Source organism: Aotus nancymaae, unplaced genomic scaffold (genome assembly GCF_030222135.1).
Source record: "Aotus nancymaae isolate 86718 unplaced genomic scaffold, 86718_ANA_hifiasm-v0.15.2.pri h1tg000040l, whole genome shotgun sequence".
In the NCBI taxonomy this organism is placed as follows: domain Eukaryota; kingdom Metazoa; phylum Chordata; class Mammalia; order Primates; family Aotidae; genus Aotus; species Aotus nancymaae.
Window position 1 is genome coordinate 23,844,156 of NW_026988454.1, and position 24,446 is coordinate 23,868,601.

Consider the following 24,446-nt stretch of genomic DNA (forward strand, 5'->3'; position numbering starts at 1 on the left):
GTCGATACCTAGATTATTGAGAGTTTTTAGCATAAAGGGCTGTTGAATTTTGTTGAAGGCCTTCTCTGCATCAATTTAGATAATCATGTAGTTTTTGTCTTTGGTTCTGTTTATGTGGTGAATTACATTTATAGACTTGCATATATTGAACCAGCCTTGCATCCCTGGGATGAATCCTACTTGATCATGGTGGATAAGGTTTTTGATGTGCTGTTGTAATCGGCTTGCCAGTATTTTACTGAAGATTTTTGCATCTATGTTCATCATGGATATTGGCCTGTAGTTTTCTTTTCTTGTTGAGTCTCTGCCGGGATTTGGTATCAGGAAGATGTTGGTCTCATAAAATGATTTGGGAAGGCTTCCCTCTTTTTGGATTATTTGGAATAGTTTCAGAAGGAATGGTACCAGTTCCTCTTTGTATGTCTGGTAGAATTCGGCTGTGAAACCGTCTGGGCCTGGGCTTTTTTTGGGTGGTAGGCTCTTAATTGCTGCCTCGACTTCAGACCTTGTTATTGGTCTATTCAGGGTTTCGACTTCTTCCTGGTTTAGGCTTGGGAGGAGGCAACTGTCCAGGAATTTATCCATTTCTTCCAGGTTTTCTAGTTTATGTGCATAGAGTTGTTTGTAATAATCTCTGATGATGGTTTGAATTTCTGTGGCATCTGTGGTGATATCCCCTTTATCATTTTTTACTGCATCTATTTGGTTATTCTCTCTTTTCTTTTTTATTAATCTGGCTAGTGGTCTATTTTGTTGATCTTTTCAAAAAACCAGCTCCTGGATTTATTGATTTTTTGTAGGGTTTTTCGTGTCTCTATCTCCTTCAATTCTGCTTTGATCGTAGTTATTTCTTGTCTTCTGGTAGGTTTTGAGTTTTTTTGATCTTGCTCCTCTAGCTCTTTCAATTTTGACGATAGGGTGTCAATTTTAGATCTCTCCTTTCTTCTCATGGGGGCACTTATTGCTATATATTTTCCTCTAAAGACTGCTTTAAACGTGTCCCAGAGATTCTGGTATATGGTGTCTTCATTCTCGTTGGTTTCAAAGAACATCTTTATTTCTGCCTTCATTTCATTGTTTATCCAGTCAACATTCAGGAGAAAGTTGTTCATTTTCCATGAAGCTGTGTGGTCCTAGGTTGGTTTCTGAATTCTGAGTTCTAACTTGATTGAACTGTGGTCTGAGCGACTGTTTGTTATGGTTTCCATTCTTTTGTATTTGCTGAGGAGTGATTTACTTCCAATTATGTGGTCAGTTTTAGAGTAGGTGTGATGTGGTGCTGAGAAGAATGTATATTCTGTGGATTTGGGGTGGAGAGTTCTGTAAATGTCTATTAGGTTTGCTTGTTCCAGGTCTGAGTTCAAGTCCTGGATATCCTTGTTAACTTTCTGTCTCATTGATCTGTCTAATATTGACAATGGTGTGTTGAAGTCTCCCACTATTATTGTGTGGGAGTCTAAGTCTCTTTGTAAGTCTTTTAGAACTTGCCTTATGTATCTGGGTGATATCTTATTAGGTGTATTAGGTGCATATATATTTAGGATTGTTAGCTCTTCTTGTTGCATTGATCCTTTTACCATTATGTAATGTCCTTCTTTGTCTCTTTTGACCTTTGTTGCTTTAAAGTCTATTTGATCAGAGATGAGAATTGCAACTCCTGCTTTTTTTTGCTCTCCATTTGCTTGGTAAATCTTCCTCCATCCCTTTATTTTGAGCCTTTGTGTATCCTTGCATGTGAGGTGGGTTTCCTGGATACAGCACACTGATGGGTTTTGGCTTTTTATCCAATTTGCCAGTCTGTGTCTTTTGATTGGGGCATTTAGTCCATTTACATTTAGGGTTAATATTGTTATGTGTGAATTTGATCCTGTCACTGACTGTTTTGCCCGTTGGTTGATGCAGATTCTTCATTGTGTTGATGCTCTTTACCATTTGGTGTATTTTTGGAGTGGCTGGTACTGGTTGTTCTTTTCTATGTGTAGTGCCTCTTTCAGGAGCTCTTGTAAAGCCAGTCTGGTGGTGATGAAATCTCTGAGTACTTGCTTGTTCACAAAGGATTTTATTTTTCCTTCACTTATGAAGCTTAGTTTGGCTGGATATAAAATTCTGGGTTGAAAGTTCTTTTCTTCAAGGATGTTGAATATCAGCCCCCACTCTCTTCTGGCTTGTAGGGTTTCTGCTGAGAGATCTGCTGTGAGTCTGATGGGCTTCCCTTTGTGGGTAACCTGACCTTTCTCTCTGGCTGCCCTTAGTATTTTCTCCTTCATTTCAACCCTGATGAATCTGATGATTATGTGCCTTGGGGTTGCTCTTCTTGAGGAATATCTTTGTGGTGTTCTCTGTATTTCCTGGACTTGAATATTGGCCTGCCTTGCTATGTTGGGGAAGTTTTCCTGGATAATATCCTGAAGAGTATTTTCCAGCTTGGACACATTCTCTTTGTCACATTCGGGTACACCTATCAAACGTAGATTAGGTCTTTTCACATAGTCCTATATTTCTTGTTGACTTTGTTTATTCCTTTTTACCTTGTTTTCTCTAATCTTCCCTTCTCGTTTTATTTCATTGAGTTGATCTTCGACCTCTGATATCCTTTCTTCTGCTTGGTCAATTCGGCTGTTGAAACTTGTGCATGCTTCACGAAGTTCTCATGTTGTATTTTTCAGCTCCATCAATTCACTCATATTCCTCTCTAAGTTGTCCATTCTTGTTAGCATTTCGTTAAGTCTTTTTTCAAGGTTCTTAGTTTCTTTGCATTAGGTTAGAACATGTTCTTTTAGCTCATGGAAGTTTCTTATTATCCACTTTCTGAAGGCTGATTCTGTCATTTCATCACACTCATTCTCCATCCCGTCTTGTTCCCTTGCTGGTGAGGAGTTGTGATCCCTTGTAGGAGAGGTGTTCTGGTTTCAGGTGTTTTCATCCTTTTTGTGCTGGTTTCTTCCCATCTTTGTGGATTTATCCACCTGTCGACTTTGTATTTGCTGACTTTCTGATTTTGGTAAGTTTAAGTCTGCAGCAGCAGAACTCATAAACCCCCTTTTCTTCCCCCCAGGTGTTGTGTCCCAGGGAGTTAGGGTTTCTGCTGTGCCACTGCCGTTTTCCCTGCCCACAAGGTGGCAGCCTAGTCACCCTCAGCCTATAGAGTCTTCACTGAGCTGCTGTGGGTTCCGCCCAGCTGCCGTGTGAACTTCCCTGCAGTCCTGTTTACATGGGTGTAGTTAGAACTGCTTCCACTATGTTGGCCCGCCTCTGTAGTGACGCACTCTCTGTAGTGGCGGGTTGCCTTGGCAATGGCAGATTGCCTCTGGAACTGCAGGGTGCCTCCATAATGGCGGACGCCCCTCCTCCACAGAGCTGGACCGTCCCGGGTTCAGTTGTGTTTGCCGTGAAAGTCTCAACCCAGAGCATTTCCAATTGCTGTTTTTTTGTTTTTGTGGGGGTGGGACCAGCCAGGCCTGGTCACCTGGCTCCCTGCCTCAGAGCCTTTTGTTTTTTAGTTGAACAGTCGGCTCTCTACCAGGTGACCTGGTTGCCTGTTGAATAGGTGCTGGGACCTGTGTGATTTCCCGTGCGGCGACCCACTGCATCAGCTGAAACCACGGCTCTGAGATTCGTGGCGCTTTTTTGCCTGGGAATCTCCTGGCTTGGCTCCCTGCTTCAGCTCCCCTTGCTGGCTAAGAGGGGACACCGTCTTGTTTACTCTGCCCTGGAAGCCACTGCATCGGGTGAAACCACGGCTCTGAGATTCATGGCGCTTTTTTTACCTGGGAATCTCCTGGCCTGGCTCCCTGTTTCAGCTCCCCTTGCTGGCTAAGAGGGGACACCGTCTCGTTTGCTCTGCACTGGGAGCCGCTACATTGGCTGAAACCGTGTCTCTGAGATTCATGGCGCTTTTTTTGCCTGGGTGTCTCCTGGTCTGGCTCCCCGTTTCAGCTCCCCTTGCTGGCTAAGAGGGGACCCAGTCTCGCTCACTCTTCATTGGGAACCACTGCACCAGGGCGCAGGCCCAAACAGCCGCGCCGGCCAAAACAGTGGCGTTGGCGACCCGTGGTCTCCTCCGCCTGTGAATCTCCTGGTCTGTGGGCAGTGAAAATCCGTCTGGAAATGCGGCATCCACTCACCCTCTGCACTTTCACTAGGACCTGCAATCCCGAACTCCTCCTAACCGGCCATCTTGGATCTCTCCCCCTGTTTTCTTTCCAGCAATTATATTTTTTAATGTAAGCAAGTAGAGAGTAAGAAATTAAATTTAAAAAGCATCTTGAGCCTGAAATAAAATAAAGCTATCTCCTAAAACTAATTAACATGATAATTCTATTCTATGACAATAATTTGAGTGTGAAATTATGGAATAAAGATTTCCACTTCTCCTCATACATTTCATTCAACAAGTATTTATTGAGTGCCTCATGTGTGCCACAAACAATTCTAAAAAGTAGGAATATTGCGGTACAATAGAGAAAGATAAAGTAGACAATTCCCTGCCTTCTTGAAACTTACATTCCATTTCTTTTTGGTGGAGTGGGGAAGACAAAATGAATTAAATATATATTGAATATTTGATGGTGAGAAATGCTATGTGGAAATAATTACAAAGAAGTTAGGGAGGACTTGGTTAGTTTTAAATACAGAGGTTGGAGAAGCATCACTGAGAGGACACTTTAGCAAAGAACTGAAGGAAGGGAATGAGTGAGCAATGCAGATTGGGAGGGTGTTTTTGTTTTTAGCAGAAGGAGGGGCCAGTACAAAGGTCATGAGACAGGCGTGTGTATGCTTGCTATGGTCAAGGAACAACCAGAGGCCACTTGTAGCTGTAGCAGGATTAAGAAGAAACAGCATAGCATTACATTTGGGATTCAGTTAAAAAAAAAAAAAAAGAAGAAGAAATAGGAAAAGGTGAGCTCAGGTAGTATTATGAAACCTAGTGTCAACCATTTTAAGAACATTGCCTTTTAGTGACATCACAGTACCTATAAGTCATCATTAAGTAGTCAAGAGTAAACATAATAGCATTTTGCTTAGATTTACTGATCTGCTAATCTATTTTCCTATGTATTAGAATGGTATTTTTATAATGTTCTGCTTAACATCATATACTAGGACACAGGACTTCTGAGTCCTAATTTAGGACCTTTTCACTTATGTCTTGCTGCTACTTTAAATAAATTAGTTCAAGGAAGGAAATTCTTTTCTGATTTTCAACACCATAACTGACATGCTATCTTTTTCCATTCACAATCTCTTTCCAAGTTTACTAAACAAGAGATCAATGGTTCTAGACCCTAGTGTTGATTTATCTAATACTTATAACTTAAGAAATATTATTTCTTGAGAAGTAAGATTTGACCTCAAACTGAAAGGAATGCTTTTGCTCCTTTAAGCATTATCATGTGTATTATCTCTAAAAAATAAAAAAAGAAACCATTATATAAATAAGTTATTTTTTGAAGGATACTAAGCATTGTACTTTAGAAAAAAGCTTATTAGCAAAAATTTTACCAAATGAATACACATACAATTTAAATTATTTTTTCTTACTGAAAACTAATATCTACCTCATTGTTAAGTTTTTCCCAAACGAGGAAAAAACTAATGACTTGTCAGAATTCTGGAAAGATAGCAGATTGGAAGCACCGGGAACTTGTCTCCCCTCCTAGATAACAATTGCACTGGCAGAATGTGTCCAATGTAACTATCTTGGACTCTGGAGTCTATTGAAGACTTGTAACTTCCAGGAGAAGGCTTGGACAGTAAGATGCAGTTAATTTCATCAATTTCAGATATTACCACAGTAGCAGCTACACATCCTCTACCCCTCAGCTGTGTGGCAGGCAGCTGTGCACATATTCCTGGATCAATCTGGACATGGCCTGTGGGAGCCATAGTAGGCAAATAAAAAACCTGTCTTCTAAATATCAGAGATTTATGCTCTGACCACTGATTGCTGTTTCTGATCAAAGAGGTACAAAAAGGCAGGTGGCCATTGTTGTGCCTCCCATCATTGTTGTAAGCCCTTTCTCCTCTGGCTGAAGTAACTTCCAGGGGACTTAAAGGGACTGTGTCCTTCTCTTCCTTTATTTTTGTCTTTTCCCCCTTTAGAGAACTAGACATTAAAAAGTAGGATTTTTTTTTTTAAACTACATACATGCGGAAAATTGAAAGTGAACATGCCACACCCAGGGAAAGGCGCAGGCTCAAAAAGACTGAGAAGACCTTAAGTTGACATCTTAGACTGATCCTTGAAACAGAGACAGACAGACAGACAGACAGACACACACACACACACACAGATACACACACACACAACACACACACACACACCCCCCACACACACATAGAGCCAAAAAATAGCAAACCCTGGAGAAGGGAGAGAATCTAATTTCCACAGTTACCTCATTACTAGGTCCAAATATCTAATTTACAACAAACAAAATCACAAGGGAGACAAAAAAAGAGGCAAATGTAGCCCCTTCTTAGAAAAAAAAAATCAACACAAACTGTTCCCAAAAAAGACCTGATGATAGATCTACTGAACAGATCTATTAGATAAACACTTTTAAACAACTGAAGATGTGAAGAGACTCAAGAAAAAGATACATGAACAAAATGGGAATATCTGCAAAGATAAATTCTGAAAAGAAACCAAATAAGATTCTAGAACTTAAAAACAGAATAAATGAAATGAACACTTTACTACTCGGATTCAAGGACACATTTGAACAAACAGAGGAAAGACTGAGCAAACTGAAAGACAGGACAATGGAAATTATTGAGTGTGAGGAACAGAAAGAGAACAATTAAAGAAAGGTGAACAGAGCCTTAGGGACCTATGGGACACCATCAAACTGACAAACAAATGTATTGTGGAAATACCAGAAGGAGCAGAGAGGGAAAAGGGCAAGAGAGAAATAATGGCTGAAAACTTGCCAGATTTAACAAGACATGACTATAAACATTTAAGAACCATTCAAAAATTAAAAGTAAGACAGACTCAAAAAGACCAACATTGAGACAAATATTATAATCAAACTTTCAAAAGATGAAGACAAAAAAAAATCATAAGAGTAGCAAGAAAAAAATGACTTGTCACAAACAAGGAATGTTCAATAAGATCATCAGCAGACTTCTCATCAGAAACCCTGGAGGACAAAACATAGTGGGCCAATATATTCAAAGTACTAAAAGAAAAACCTGTCAACCAAAAATTCCATATACAGAACAACTGTCCTCCAAAAGCAAGGGAGGAGATGGGCACAGTGGCATGTGCCTCTAGTCTCAGCTACGCAGGAGGCTGAGGTAGGAGGACTGCTTGAGCCCAGGAGCTTAAGTTCAGCCTGGGCAGCATAGTAAGATCCTGTCTCTTAAAAAAAAAGGTGAGGAAGAAATTAAGACATTTCCAGATAAAGAAAAACTGAAAAAGTTCATTATCATAAGGCCTGCCCTGCAAGAAATACCCAAGAGAGTACTGTAAGGTGAAGTGAGAAGACACTAGACAGAAACTTGAAACTGTATGAAGAAATAAAAATCACTATAAAGGTAAATGCATGGACAATTATAAAAACTAGTACTATTGCAATAATGGTTTGTAACTCCACTTTTTTATTTTCTACATGATTTAAGAGAAGACTAATACATTTTTAAAAACAATTATTAGTCTAAAAACTGGTACTGTAATTTTGGCTTATAACTTCACATTTTGCTTTATACATAATTTAAGAGACCAAATAGTGCTCGCTTCGGCAGCACATATACTAAAATTGGAACGATACAGAGAAGATTAGCATGGCCCCTGCGCAAGGATGACACGCAAATTCATGAAGCGTTCCATATTTTTTTGTAAAAAAAAAAAAAAAAAAAAAAAAAAAAGAGACCAAATATAGGAATTATTAGTTTATTATACAAAGTATGAGTTAAGGATCCCTTATCTGAAATGCTTGGGACCAGAGTGTTGCAGATTTTTTTTTTTTTAATCTTGGAATATTTGCATTGTACTTACTGGTTGAATATCTCTAATCCAAAAATCAATAGCATGTCATGTCAGTGCTCAAGAAGTTGTAGATTTTGGAGCATTTTAGATTTCAGATTTTCAGATTAGGAACACTCAACCTGTATAAAGATGTAATTTTGTGACATCAACAACCAAAAGGGGTGGAAAAGAAGTTGCTGAGGGAGCAGCAATTTTTGTATGTTACTGAAGATAAGCTAGTATAAATTCAAATTAGAATGTGATAATATTTAGGAAGTTAAATGTAGTCTCTATAATAGCCACTAAGAAAGTAGTTATAGAATACATAAAAAAGGAAATGAGGAAAGAATCAACTAAAAATGCTTCAAAAATCAACTAAAAACAAAAGAAGACTGTTGTATTAGCCCATTTTCATGCTACTGATAAAGATATACCCAAGACTGGGCAATTTACAAAAGAAAGAGGTTTATTGGACTTACAGTTCCATGTGGCTGGGAAAGCCTCATAATCATGGTGGAAGGTGAAAGGCATGTCTCACATGGCAGCAGACAAGAGAACAGAGCTTTGCAGGGAACTTCTCTTTTTAAACTCATCAGATCTCATGAGACTTATTCACTATCAAAAGAATAGTACAGGAAAGACTTGCCCCCATGATTTGGGTACTTCCCACTGGATCCCTCCCAAAATGCATCGGAATTCAAGATGAGATTTGGATGGTAACACAGCCAAACCATGTCATTTTGCCCTTGGTCCCTCCCATATCTCATGTCCTCACATTTCAAAACCAGTAATGCCTTCTCAACAGTGCTCCAAGTCTTAGCTCATTTCAGCATTAATTCAAACGTCTACAGTCCAAAGTCTCATCCAAGACAAAGCAAGTCCCTTCTGCCTATGAAGCCTGTGAATCAAAAGCAAGTTAGTTACTTTTAAATACAATGAAGGTGTAGGAATTGAGTAAATACAGCCATTCCAAATGGGAGAAATTGGCCAAACAAAGGGGCTACAGGCCCCATGCAAGTCTGAAATCCAGTTGGACAGTCAAATCTTCAAGTTCCAAAATGATCTCCTTTGACTCCTTGTCTCACATCCAGGTCATTCTGATGCAAAAGGTGGACTCCCACAGCCTTGGAAAGCTCCACCCCCTGGGGCTTTGCAGGATGCAGATCCCCTCCTGGCTGCTTTTACCGGCTGATGTTGAGTGTTTATGGCTTTTCCAGACACACAGTGCAAACTGTTGGTGGATCTACCATTGTAGGGTCTGGAGGATGGTGGCCGACCCTCTTCTCACAGCTCTACTAGGTGGTGCCCCAGTAGGGACTCTGTGCTGAGGCTCTGACCCCACATTTCCCTTTCACAATGCCCTGGAAGAGTTCTCTGTGAGGGCCCCACCCTGCAGCAAACTTCAGCCTGGGCATCCAGGTGTTTCAGTATATCTTCTGAAATCTAGGTGGAGGTTCCCAAACCTCAATTCTTGACTTCTGTGCACCCGCAGGCTTAACACCACATGGAAGTTGCCAAGGCTTTGGGCTTCCACCCTCTGAAGCAACAGCCCAAGCTGAACTTGACTCCTTTTAGTCATGGCTGGAGTGACTGTGACACAGGGCACCAAGTCCCTAGACTGCACACAGCAGAGGGACCCTGGGCCTGGCCCACAAAACCATTTTTTTCCCCCAAATTCCTGGGGCTGTGATGGGATGTGCTGCCACAAAGGTCTCTGACATGCTCTGGAGACATTTTCCCCATTGTGTTGGAGATTAACATTCAGGTCCTCATTACTTATGCAAATTTCTACAGCTCTCTTGAATTTCTCCCCAGAAAATGGGATTTTCTTTTCTATTGCATTGTCAGGCTGCAAATTTTCCAAAGTTTTATGCTCAGTTTCCCTTTTAAAACTGAATGCCATTAACAGTACCCAAGTCACATCTTGAATGCTTTGCTGCTTAGAAATTTACACAGATCTCTAGAGCAGGGGCAAAATGCCACCAGTCTCTGCTAAAACAAAACAAGAGGCACCTTTGCTCCAGTTCCCAACAAGTTCCTCGTCTCTATCTGAGACCACTTCAGCCTGGATTTCATTGCTGATATCACACTCAGCATTTCGGTCAAAGCTACTCAACAAGTCTCTACGAAGTTCCAAATTTTCCCACATTTTCCTGTCTTTTTCTGAGCCCTCCAAACTGTTCCAACCTCTGCCTGTTATCTCATTATAAAGTCAATTCCACATTTTCAGGTATCTTTTCAGCAGTACCCCACTCTACTGGTACCAATTTACTATATTAGTCTGTTTTTACACTGCTGATAAATACATACTCAAGACTGGGCAATTTACAAAAGAAAAGGTTTATTGGACTTAGAGTTCCACATGGCTGGGAAGGCCTCACAATCGAGGTGGAAGTTGAAAGGCACGTCTCACATGGCAGCAGATAAGAGAACAGAGAGCTCATGCAGGGGAACTCCTCTTTTTAAAACCGTCAGATCTCATGAGAATTACTGTCACGAGAATAGCACAGGAAAGACTTGCACCCATAATTCAATTACCTCCCACCAGGTTCCTCCCACAACACATGGAAATACAAGATGAGATTTGGGTGAGGACACAGCCAAACCATATAAACAGTAATGCAGGAAATGAGGAACAAAAAAGCTATACACCAGAAAACATATACCAGAATGACAAATGTCTCTCCTTATCAGTAATTACTTGAAATGTAAATCCATCAAACTGTCCAATCAATAGACAGAGATTGGAAGAATGAATAAAAGTACATGCTGTCTGTAAGATATTAATTTTAGATCCAAAGACACAAATACGTTGAAATTGAGAGGATGGAAAAAGATACATGCAAATAATAACCAGAGAGAGCAGAGGCCACTAATATTAGTGGCCACACTAATTAGAAAAACTTTAAATCAAAAAAGATTACAAGAGATCAAGAGGAACCTACTGACAGACCATCAAAATATATGAAGCAAAAGTCAACATAACTAAAGAAAGAAATAGACAGTACTACGATAATAGTTGGAGACTTCAATACACCACTCTCAATTACCAACCAGATAAAGATAAGTAAGGAAATAGAGGACTTAACACAATAAACCAACTACATCTAACAGACATGTACGGGACACTTTACTCAAAAACAGCATATATATGTTTCTCAAGAGCACATGCAACATTTTTCAGAATGAACCACATGTTAGGCCACAAATTAAGTCTCAGTAAATTTAAAAAGATATGTATCATATGAATTGTCTTCTTCAGCCACAGTGAGATAAAGCAGAAATAAAACTATAAAATTCATAAATTTGTGGAAATTAAACAACACATTCTTAAGCAACCAATGTATCAAATAAGAAACCACAAGAGAAATTAGAAAATATTTGGAGATGAATGAAGCTCAAGAAACAACATACCAAAATTTATGGGACTCAGAAACAGCAGTGCTAAGGGGGAATTTATACCTATAAATGTTTACATTAAAAAAACGGCCTTTTCCAGTGGTAATGACCACCCTTTCTGGCAGTGATGAACTACCCACGGGAACACGCCTCTCACAAAGGATCTCCTTCATCCCTCTCTAGAAGAGGAGAAGAGAAAACATAAGAAGACACATCTGGTGCAGAGCCCCAATTCCTACTTCATGGATGTGAAATGCCCAGTATGCTATAAAATCACCATGGTCTTTAGTCATGCACAAACTGTAGTTTTGTGTGTTGTTGGCTGCTCCACTGTCCTCTGCCAGCCTACAGGAGGAAAAGCAAGGCTTACAGAAAGATGTTCTTTCAGGAGGAAGCAGCACTAAAAGCACTCTGAATCAAGATGAGTGGGAAACCATCTCGAAAAACACATTTTGGATAAAAAAAGAAAAAGATCTCAAATCGACAATCTAACTTTGCAAATTAAGGAATGAGAAACAAGAACAAATGAAATCAAAAGCTAGTGGAAGAAAGTAAATAAAGGTTAGGCAGAGATAAATGAAATCAAGAATATAAAAATAAGAGAGAAAAATCAATAAAACTAGAAGTTGGTTCTTTGAAAAGAATCCACAAATTGAAAAACCATGGGGGAAGGGGTCAAGATGACTGATTGGAAGCAGCTGTGGTCCTCAGCATTCACAGAGAGGAACAAAACAGGCAAGTGAATACAGCACCTTCAACTGAAATATCCAGGTTCTTGCATTGGGACTGATTAGGGAAACAACTCAACACACCGAGAATGAAGAAAAGTAGGGTGGGGTGATGGCCCACCCAGGAGTGACACAGAGCCAAGGGAACCCCCACCCCCAGCCAAGGGAATCAGTAAGTGACTATGTGACCCAGGAAACCATGCTCTGCCATGAATCTTCGCAACCTATGGATCAGGAGATCCCCTTGTTAGCCCACACCACCAGAGCTTTGGGTCTGTTACATAGAGCTGGGTGGAGTCTTGGCAGAGCAACTACTCAGGTACACACAGAAACCCAGGAGCTTTAAATATTCCAGTTTTTCTGCAATGCAGGCAAGGTGCACATACCCCTAGGAAGGGGGCAGAATCCAGGGAGCCAACCAGCATCATTCTGTAGACCCCACTTCCAATGTACCTCACAAGATAAGATCCACTGTCTTGGAATTCCAGCAAGCCATCAGCAACAAAGTAGAGCCTGCCTGACACAGAATGGAGTCTTCAGGGAAGAGAGGTGGGCAACACCTCTACTGTTTTGTCGACTCAGCCATTCCAGCCTCTGGGCTTTGGAAAGTCCAAATAGTTCAGATGAGGAAGGGTTCCCCTAGCAGCACAACACAGCAGCTTTGCCAGATCATGGCAAGACTGCTTCTTCCTCACTGGGTAGAAACTTCCAGCTGGACCCTCCAGCCTCGCCTGCCTGCATACATTACAGACAGAGATCTGATCTCTCCTGGGATGAAGTGCCCAGAGTTGTGGAGGGCTGCCACTTAGGTTGGTTGGATGAATCAGCCATTCTAGCCTGTGGGCTTTGGAGAGTCCTAGCTGACAGGGGCAGAGGCAGTTCCTCACCACAGCACAGCAGTTTTGTTGAGGTATGGTCAGACTGCTTCTTTAAGCAAGACCCCGATCCACTTCCCCTAGTGGGGCAGGTACTTCCAGTCAGGTCCTACCCACAGGGGCCTCTGGCCACCCTGGCCTGTGTTCTCCCCAGGATAAAGTGCCTGAGGACCAATTGGCTTCTCAGCTTGTATAGCCTGTGGGCCCAGGAGAGGCCAAACCAATCTGGGGCTGAAGGAACCTCAAATACAGCACAGCTTCTCTATCAAAAAGCATCCAAACTGCTGCTTTAAGCAGGTTCCTGATCCTGTCTGGGTAAGACCTCCCAACAGGAGTCTTCAGCTACCTCCTACAGGTACATTTGGGCCAGCAAAGGGTCAGTACCCCTGGGACAGAGCTTCTAGGGGAAAAGGTTGGCTGCCATCTTTGCTATTTCACAGCCTTCACAGGTGATACCTCCAGGTACCAAAAAAACAAAAACAAAAACAAGGAAACTAAGGTTTGGAGTGGACCCCCAGCAAACTGTAGCAGCCCTATGGAAGAGTAGCCAGACCATTAAAAGAAAAACAGACAAACAGAAAACAAGAAAACCCCATTCAAAGATCAACAATGTCAAAAATCAAAGGTAGATAAACCCATTAAGATAAGAAAGCATCAATGCAAAAACATTGAAAACTCAAAAAGCCAGAGTGCTCCTTTTCCTTAAAATGACTGCAACACCTTTCCAGCAAGGACTCAGAACTGCGCTGAGGCTGAGATGGCTGAAATGACAGAAGTAGGTTTCAGAAGTAGGTAACAAACTTTGCTGAGATAAAGTAGCATGTTGTAAACCAATCCAAAGAAGTTAAGACTCACAATGAAACAATACAGGAGCTGAGAGCCAAAACAGCCAGTTTAAAGAGGCACATAACCAATCTGTTAGAACTGAAAAGCATACTACAGGACTTCACATGCAATCACAAGTATTAATAACAGAATAGACTAAGTGGAAGAAAGAATCTCAGAGCTTGAAGACTAGCTTTCTAAAATAAGACAGGCTGACAAGAATAAAGAAAAATGAAAAAAATCAGCAAAACCTCTGAGAAATATGGGATTATGTAAAGAGACCAAATCTACAACTGATTGGGGTACCTGAAAGAGACAGAGAGAATGGAACCAAGTTGGAAAATACACTTCAGGATATCATCCAGAACTTCCCCAACCTAGCAAGACAGGCCAATATTCAAATTCAGGAAATGCAGAGAACTCCAGTAAAATATTCCATGAGGGGTTCATACCCAAGGCACATAATAATCAGATTCTCCAAGTTTGAAACGAAAGAAAAAATGGTTAAGGGCAGTCAGAGAGAAAGGCCAGGTTCCCTTTTCCTTTTTCCGAGACGAAGGGAAGCCATCAGACTAACAGCAGATCTCTCAGCCAAAACCTTAGAAGCTAGAAGAGACTGGGGGCCAAAAGTCAACATTCTTAAAGAAAAGAATTTCTAACCCAGAATTTTATATCCAGCCAAACTAAGCTTCGTAAGCAAAGGAGAAACAAGATCCTTTTCAGACAAGCAAATGATGAGGGAATTTGTTAGCACCAAATGTGCTTTGCAAGAGCTCCTGAAGGAAGCACTAAATATGGAAAGGAAAAACAATTACAAGCCATTACAAAAACATACTGAAATACACAGACCAGTGATACTATGAAGCAAACACAGAACCAAATCTGCAAAACAACCAGCTAGCATCATGATGACAGGATCTAATTCACACATAACAATACTAACCTTAAATGTAAATGGGTTAAATTTCCCAATTAAAAGACACAGAGCAGCAGGCTGGATAAAGAACTAGGACTCATCAGTATGCTGTGTTCAAGAGACCCATCTCACATGCAAAGACACACACGGGCTCAAAATAAAGGGATAGAGGAAAATTTACTGAGCAAAAGGAAGACTGAAAAAAAGCAGGGGTTGCAATCCCAGATTCTGACAAAAACAGGCTTTAAATCAACAAAGGGTGGGTGCTGTGACTCACACCTGTAATCCCAGCAGTTTGGGAGGCCGAGGCAGGTGGATAACCTGAGATCAGGAGTTCAGGCCACCCTGGCCAACATCGTTAAACCCCATCTGCACACACACACAGATTAACTGGGCATGGTGGTGGGTGCCTGTAATCTCAGCTACTCGGCAGGCTGAGGCAGGAGAATCACTTCAACTAGGAGGTGAAGTTTGCAGTGAGCCAAGACTACCACTGCATTCCAGCCTGGGAGACAAAGTGAGACTCTATCTCAAAAACAAACAAACTAACTAACTAATTAACTAACTAACTAACTAACTAACTAACTAACTAACTAACAAAGATCAAAAAAGACAAAAGAAGGGCACTACATAATGGTAAAGGGTTCTATTCAACAAGAAGAGCTTACCTTCCTAAATATATATGCACCCAATACAGGAGCATGTAGATTCATAAAGCAGGTTCTTAGAGGCCTTCAAAGAGACTAAGACTAGCAAATAATAATAGTGGGAGACTTTAACACTCCACTGACGCTATTAGACAGATCATCAAGACAGAAAGTTAACAAAGATATTTAGGACTTGAACTCAGCTCTGGATAAAGTGTACCTGATAGATATCTACAGAACTCTCCAGCCCCAAACAACAGAATATACATTTTTCTCATTGCCACATGGCACTTGCTCTAAAATTGATCACATAATCAGAAGTAAAACACTCCTCAGCAAAAGCGAAAGAGCTGAAATAATAGTAAACAGTCTGTCAGACTACAGCACAATTGAATTAGAATTCAAGATTAAGAAATTCATTCAAAACCACATCACTACATAGAAACTGGACAACCTAATCCCGAATGACTCATGGGTAAATAATGAAATTAAGGCGGAAATCAAGTTCTTTGAAACTAAGGAGAACAAAGATACAATGTAACAGAATTTCTGGGATGCAGCTAAAGCAGTGTTAAGAGGGAAATTTATAACATTAAATGCCCACATCAAAAAGCTTAGAAAGATCTCAAATTGACAGCTTACTTACTAAAAGAACTAGAAAACCAAGAGCAAACAAACTCAAAGCTAGAAGACAAGAAATAATAAAGATCAGAGCTGAACTGAAGAATGTAAAAAACAAAAAACCTTTCAAAAAAATCAATGAATCCAAGAACTGATTTTTTTTTAATTAATAAGGTATACTGCTAACTAGACTAATAAAGAATAAAATGAGAAGATTTAAATAAACACAATTGGAAGTGATAAGGGGAATATCACCACTGACCACACAGAGATACAAACAACCATCAGAGAATACTATAAACACCCCTATGCACACAAACTAGAAATTCTAGAAGATATGGATAAATTCCTGGACACATACATCCTCCCAAGACTGAACCAGGAAGAAACTGAATGCCTGAATAGATAAGTAACAAGTTCTGAAATTGAGGCAGTAATAAACAGCCTACCAGCCAAAACCAAACAAACAAACAAAAAATGCCCAGGACCAGATAGATTCACAGACAAATTCTACTGGAGGAATAAAGAAGAGCTGGTACTATTTCTACTGAAACTATTCCAAAAAATTGAAAAGGAGGGAATCTTCCCTAACTCATTTTTTTTTTTGAGATGGAGTCTTGCTCTGTCACCCAGGCTGGAGGGCAGTGGCTCAATCTCAGCTCACTGCAACCTCTGCCTCCCAGTGATTGAGGTGGCAGATTTGTGATTCTCATGAGTCAGTCTCCTGAGTTGCTGGGATTACAGGCACCTGCCACAATACCCGGCTAATTTGTATTTTTAGTAGAGACAGCGTTTTGCCATGTTGGCCAGGCTGGTCTCAAACTCCTGACCTCAAGTGATGTGCCTGTCTTAACCTCCCAAAGTGCTGAGATTACAGGTGTGAGCTAGCATGCCCAGTTCTCCCTAACTCATTATATGAGTCCAGCATTATCCTGATACCAAAACCTGGCAGAGATACAACAACAACAACAACAACATCAACAACTTCAGGCCAATACCCTTAATGAACATCAACGCAAAAATCCTCAACAAAATACTGGCAAACTGAATCCAGCAGCACATCAAGAAGCTTATCCACTACAATTAAGTAGGCTTCATCCATGGGATGCAACTTTGGTTTAATGTAAACAAATCATAAATGTGACACATTACATAAACAGATCTAAAGACATGATTATCTCAATAGATGCAGAAAGGACCTTCAATAAAATTTAACATCACTTTATGTCAAAAAACTCTCAATAAACCAGGTATTAAAGGAACACACTTCAAAATAATAAGTTCCATATATGACAAACCCACAGCCAATATCATACTAATCCAGCAAAAGCTGGAAGCATTCCCCTTAAAAATTGGCACAAGACAAAGAGGCCCTCTCTCACCACTCCTATTCAACATATTATTGGAAGTTCTGGCCAGGGCAATCAGGAAAGACAAATAAATAAAGAGGATTCAAATAGGAGGAGAGGAAGTCGGACTATTTTTGTTTGCAGATGACATGATCCTATATCTAGACAACCCCATTATCTCAGGCCAAAAGCTTCTTAAGTTGGTAAGCAACTTCAACAAAGTCTCAAAATACAAAATCAATGTGCAAGAATTGCTAGCATTCCTATACACAACCAACAGGCAAGCTGAGAGCCAAATCATGAGTGAACCTCCATTCACAATTGCCACAAAAAGAATAAGATGCCCAGGAATACAGCTAACAATGGAAATGAAGAACCTCTTCAAAGAGAACTATAAACCACTGGTCAAAGAAATCAGAAATGACACAAATGCAAAAATATACTATGCTCATGGATAGAAAGAATCAATATCGTGAAAACTGACATACTGCCCAAAGCAATTTATAGATTCAGTGCTATTCCCATTAAACTACCATTGACATTCTTCACAGAGTTAGAAAAAACTATTTTAAAATTTATATAAAATCAAAACAGAGCCTGAATAGTCAAGACAACCCTAAGCAAAAAGAACAAAGCTAGAGGCACTACCTGACTTCAAACTATACTACAAGGCTACAGTAACCAAAACAACATTGCACTGGTACAAAAAGACACAGGGACCAATGGAACAGAATAGAAAACCCAGAAATAAGATTGCACACCTACAACCATTTGATCTTTGACAAACTTGACAAAAACAAGCAAGGAAGAAAGGATTCTTTACTTAATAAATGGTGTGAGATAATTGGCCAGCCATATGCAGAAAATTGAAACTGGACCCCTTCCTTACACCATCTGCAAAAATCAATTTTCAAGATAGATTAAAGACTTAAATGTAAAGCCCAAAGCTATAAAAACCATAGAAGAAAATCAGAAAATCTAGGCAATACCATTCAGAACATAGGCATGGGCAAATATTTCATGATGAAGACACCAGAAGCAATTGGAACAAATGAAAAAACTGACAAATGGGACATAGTTAAACTAAAGAGCTTCTGCACAGCAAAAGAAACTATCATCAGAGTGAAGAGACAATTTACAGAATGGGAGAAAACGTTTGCAATCTATCCATCTGACAAAGGTCTGATATGTAGCAGCTACAAGGAACTTCAACAAATTTAAAAGATAAAAACAACTTTATTAAAATGTAGGCAAAGGACACGAACAGACATTTTTCAAAAGAAGACATACATGCAGCCAACAAACATGAGAAAAGCTCAATATCACTGAACATTAGAGAAATGCAAATCAAAACCACAATGAGATACCATCTTACACCAATCAGAATGGCTATTAAAAAGTTAAAAAATAGATGCTGGCTAGGTAGTAGAGAAAAAAAGAACACTTTTACACTGTTGGGAAAGTGTAAATTAGTTTAACCATTGTGGAAGACAGAGTGGCGATTCCTCAGAGATCTAGAGGCAGAAATACCATTTGTCCCAGCAATCTCATTACTGGGTATATACCCAAAGGAATATAAATAATTCTATTATAAAGATGCATGCATGCCTATATTTAGTGCAGCACTATTTACAATAGCAAAAACATGGAATCAACCTAAAGGCCCATCAACGATAGACTGAATAAAGAAAATGTGCTACATATACATCATGGAATACTATGCAGCCACGGAAGGAATGAGATGGTGTCCTTTGCAGGGACATGGATAAAGCTGGAGGCTATTATCTTCCACAAACTTATGCAGGAACAGAAAACCAAATTCCACATGTTCTCACTTATAACTGGGGGCTGAATGACGAGAACACATGGACACATGGTGGGGAACAACACACACTGGGGCCTGTTGGAGAATGGGGGGAAGGAGGGAGAGCATCGGGAAGAATAGCTCAGGGATGCTGGGCTTAATACCTAGGTGATGGGACGATCTGTGCAGCAAACCATCGTAGCATGTTTACCTATGTAACAAACCTGCACATCCTGCATATGTACCCCTAAACTTAAAAAGAAAATAAAAACCATTAGCTTGATAGACTAATAAAAAAAGAAAGAGGCCAGGCACAGTGGCTCACCCCTGTAATCCCAGGACTTTGCAAGGCCAAGGTGGGCAGATCACTTGAGGCCAGGATTTCACGAACAGTCTAGCCAACATGGCAAAACACTGTCTTTACTAAAAATACAAAAATTAGCCACACATCGTGATGTGTGCCTGTGGTCCCAGCTACTGGAGAGGCTGAAACAGGAGAATCCCCTGAACCCAGGAGGTGGAGGTTGCAATGAGCTGAGATGTTGCCACTGCAATCCAGCCTTGCTGGCAGAGTAAGGCTCTCTCAAAAAAATAAAAATAAATTAAAAGAGAAAACACTCAAATTACTAAAATCAGAAATGAAAGTGGAGATATAACTGCCAATGCTACAGAAATAAAAAGGATTTCATGAGAGTATTATGAAAAAATATGTGCCAAAAAATTGGATAACCTCAATGACATGGATGAATTCCTAAAAAAATACAACACCTACCTAAAGTAAATCATGAATAAATAGAATATTTGAATAGACTTATAACTATTAAGGAGATTGAATTAATCATCAAAAATTTCATGACAAAAAAAAAAATGCTCTGGAGCTGAAAGCTTCACTGGTGAATTCTACCAAACATTTAAAGAAGAACTAACACCTAACTCTTCTCAAACATTTCCCAAACATATTGAAGAGATGGGAACATTCCAAATTCATTCAATGAGGCCAAGACTACCCTGACACCAAAGCCAGATAAAGACACTATAAGAAAATGATATCCCTTATGAACATTAATGCAAAAGTTATCAAGAAAATACTAACAAATCAAGTTCAGTAGCACATTAAAAGGACTATATACCATAACCATGTGGGATTTGTTCCTGAGATACAGGGATGGTTCAACATAGGAAAATCAATCAATGTACACTACATTTACAGAATAAAGAACAAAAATTACATCATCATCTCAACTGATGCAGAAAAAGCATTTGAGAAAATTCCACACCCTTTCATTCCTTCTAAGATCAAGAACAATGCAAAGATGCTAATTTTCACCACTTCTATTTAATGTAGTACTAGAAGTTCCAACCAGAGCAATTAGACAAGAAAAAAAAAATTAAAAGGCATCCAAATAGGAAAGGAAGAAGTAAAATTATCTCTGTTCACAGATGCTATGATCTTATAAGCAGAAAATCCAAAGATATCACCAAAAAAACTTATTAGAACCAATAAATTAATTCATCAAAGTAGCAGAACAGAAAGTCAACACATGAAAATTAGTTGTGTTTCTGTACACTAACAATGAACAATCAAAAAAAGAAATTTTGAAGACAATTACATTTACAATAACATCAAAAGAACATTTAAGAATAAACTTAAGCAATGAGGCAAAAGATTTGTACAATAAAAACTACAAAATATTGCTGAAAGAAATTAAAGAGGACATAAATAAACAGAAATATATTCCATGTTCATGGATTTGAAAACTTACTATTGTTAAGATGTCCATACTAACCAAAGCAATCTACAATTCAGTGCAATCCCTATTAAAATCTCAATGTTTCTTACAGAAATAGAAAATCCCAACCTGAAATTCATATGGAATATCAAAGGATCCCAAATAGCCAAAACAATCTTGGAGGACTCATGGTTCCTGATGTCAAAACTTACTAAAAGCTATAGTAATCAAGACAATGTAATACTGGCATAAAGGCAGGAATATAAACCAATGAAATAGAACAGAGTCCAAAAATAAACCCTTATATATATGGTCAAATGATTTTTGACAAGGGTGCCAAAACCATTGGTTGAATGGGGAAATCACATGCAAAAGAATGAAGCTAGACCCTTACCTAACATCATATATTAAAAATTAACCCAAAATGGATCAAAGACCTAAAATGTAAGATCTACAGCTAGGCTTAGCTTAGACAAAAACATAGGAGTAAACTTCTCTGACCCTGGATTAGGCAAGGATTAATCCAATTTCTTTGATTTCTTGGTCGCCAGAGGCAACCAAAGAAAAATAGACAAATTGGACTTCATGAAAATTTTTAAGATTTGTCAATCAAGAGAATATCAACATAGTGAGAACTCATCTCTACAAAAAAATTAAAAATTATCTGGGCATGGTGGCACATGCCTGTAGTCCAGCTACTTGGGAAGATGAGGTGGGAGGATGACTTGAGCTTGGAAGGTTGAAGCTGCAGTGAGCCATGATTGTGCCACTGCACTCCAGCCTGGGCAAAGAGTGAGACTCTATCTCAAAATCAAACAAACAAACACATACATACATACACACACAAACACAGACACACACACACACACACACACACAAAGAATATCAACAAAGTAAAAAGGCAACCCCTGGAATATTTATAAACCAAATGACTGATAAGGGATTAATATCCAGAATACATAGAGAATTCCTAAAAGTCAACAACAAAAACAATTCAAAAATGGGCAAAGGACTTGAACAGACATTTTTTCAAAGACGATACACAAATGGTCAATAAGCACTTGAAAAGATGCTTAACCTCACAAATCATTAGAGATATGCAAATCAAAACTAAAATGAAATACTGCCTCATCCCCATTAGGATGGCGCCTATGGTTATGCCTTGCTGCCACTTTGAAGAAATTACAGTCAGCCTTTGTTCCCATGGGTTCCATATCTGCAGATTTAACAACTACAGATGGAGAACATTGAAAAAAAAAAAAACAACCCAATTGTACCAATAATTTTTTAAAAACACAAAAATTTGAATATAGCATAACTACTTACATAGCATTTATATTGCCTTAGGTATTACAAGCAACCTGGAGATGATTTAGTGTAGACAGGAGGATGCAAGTAGCTTATATACAAATTCTACACCATTTTATATCAGGAACTTGAGCATCCACTAAAGTAGCCACTAGATTTTGGTATCCACTAGGGCACTGGAACCAATCCCCTGTGCATACTGAAGGATGACTGTGCAGACAATTCTTGACTTATGATAGTTTGATGTAAGATTTTTCAACTTTAGATCAGTTTATTGGGGTATTAAATGCATTTTTGACTTAGGATATTTCTATTTACAATGGGTTTATCAGGATGTAGCCCCATCATAAATTGAGGAGCATCAGTATTTATTTCCAGAAAAGAAAGTTTCCCCTTATTTTCAACACAAACATGACACGTGGTCTTCTCCTATTTTCAATCTCTTCAATTTTACTAGACTGGAGAACAATAGTTCTAGACTCTCATTGCAGTAATTGAATTTGACTTGTACACTGTGAAAGTTGTGTAATCCTGATAAATTAAGAAATATTTCCTTTTGGCAAATAAGCTTTAACCTCTAACCCACATATCTTTGCATCCAAAAGCAACTGTGAATGTCTTAGAGCTTTTGCAGACTACCGGTGAATTCCAAACCCAACAGTGGTCTCCTCTGACCCCCATCATGTGTGAGCTGAAATGCATGCTCTGACTCACCTGACTTGTTTGGGACTTCATTCGTGGCCATGAGGGCCCTGTTCTGCAGCGAAGCTCTCACGGCACTGGTAAGAGTTGGTTCTTTTTTTGGACCCATCTGAGCCTTACCCTAGAGAGAGAGAAAGAAAGGGAGACACAGAGAACACCTTCTGTAACCTCAGGTACCACATAGGAGGTACAGATGTTCCCCCTTCACCAGCAGCAGACTGCCATCATCTGCAGGGACTCCCTGAATCCACGGGAAAGGGACACAAACCCTGCATTTCAGTTAGCCTGGTTCGTGTCCTCCCAGCTGGTGCTCAAAGTCATGTCTGGGTTTTGAAGCCTCCCTTTCATAATTAAGCCCTTAGGGTTGCTGGTGGTATGCTTATCCTATAAATTGAGTTGTATGGAGACATAAGAAATCACTTAATGTCAATAAGGATATGGTTAAAGAACATTTTATTTTTTTCATTACGCTTGAAGATTATTTTGTTTTTTAAATATGAACAGAGAAGAAAAACAGATTGGCAGGCAGCAAATGTTTTAAGCATGAAATTCCAACATCCCTACGCCATCCCCCTCCCTGCAGAGCAGCAGCAGCAGAATAGTTATATTAAAACGAAATAAGGGCCAAAAGGTTTCTCACATGCTCCTTTTACCTTGCTGTTGATCCCACCTCCAGTTCCACGGAAACTGCAGTATAAAGATAAACTGTTACACCAAGTGAGAATTCTCACTTGGGCAAGAATGGCTGTGAGACTACAGCAGGCAGCTCATCCCCATCCACACAAAGAAAGCTATTTTTAGAGGCCCATATTGGTCTCTTTTGGTTAAGGGTATGACACATTTTAAAAGTTGATTATGTTAAAAATAGAAACATATTTCGGCTGTGTTGTTAACAGCCCTTCAAAACTGAAACAACCCCTCCCTTCTTGCTCCATTTCTGAATAAGCTTCACTATTAGACAAGGCCCCAAAGGGGTGAAGCTGGCACAAGGGAAACAAATACGGCTGTTCAGATACACTCTACAGTGAGTGAAGGAATGCAGAAAGCAAGCAATTTTTCTTCTGTGTTCCTAATCACCACTTGGCTCTGGAAAACAAGGAGAAGAATGGGGCCAAGTCACTGGTTACACTCAGGACAGCCAGCTGGCCTTCTTCAGGAATAACAACACTTCCGTTTGCTGCTTCCCTGTGCTCTCTTGGGCCCCACTAAAGCCGACTAACTGGTAAGAAGAACCGTTCGCAGAAATGTAACACACCCTTTACTGCTTTACAAAATGTAGGTAGACTTATACTTAGAAACGTTTCCATAATTATGCTGTTCAAGCCCAAAGTAGTCACATTCCTCCAAAAGTGTGGTGCCAATCATATCAACTGGAAAAGGCTACTGGAGAAGGGGAGGGTGGGGTAATGTGGAGAGAGGAAGGGAGGAGTCCCTGTGTGCAAGACACTGAGCGGGGCACTTCACTTAACTATACGTTTCCCAACAACTCAGCAAGGCACACATGATTAACCCCATTTTACAGATGAAAGTGAATCTCCAAGAATTTAAGTAACTCGGCCAAGTTTACCTAAAT

The 24,446-nt window shown here is 39.7% G+C and overlaps 2 protein-coding genes and 1 non-coding gene across 3 annotated transcripts in view; 2 read left to right on the forward strand and 1 right to left on the reverse strand.

Moving 5' to 3' along the window:
* ZC2HC1B (zinc finger C2HC-type containing 1B) overlaps positions 1-24,446 on the reverse strand; it is a 75,530-nt gene that overhangs the window by 21,447 nt on the left and 29,637 nt on the right. Inside the window, exon 6 of the mRNA XM_021670817.2 lies at positions 22,886-22,994. Coding sequence (XP_021526492.1) covers positions 22,886-22,994 — 109 coding nt within the window. The remainder of the gene's footprint in view (positions 1-22,885; positions 22,995-24,446) is intronic.
* Positions 7,731-7,837, forward strand: LOC135268468 (U6 spliceosomal RNA). Its single transcript, XR_010336786.1, has one exon. It is a non-coding gene; the product is annotated as a U6 spliceosomal RNA (small nuclear RNA).
* On the forward strand, positions 11,611-11,772 carry LOC105732297 (small ribosomal subunit protein eS27-like). Its single transcript, XM_012474350.2, has one exon. It carries the CDS (start codon positions 11,611-11,613, stop codon positions 11,770-11,772), a length of 162 nt encoding a protein of 53 aa, XP_012329773.2.

Bases quoted from the DNA above. Each gene is read 5' to 3' on its own strand.
- LOC105732297 (XM_012474350.2), top strand. From the start codon at position 11,611: ATGGATGTGAAATGCCCAGTATGCTATAAAATCACCATGGTCTTTAGT.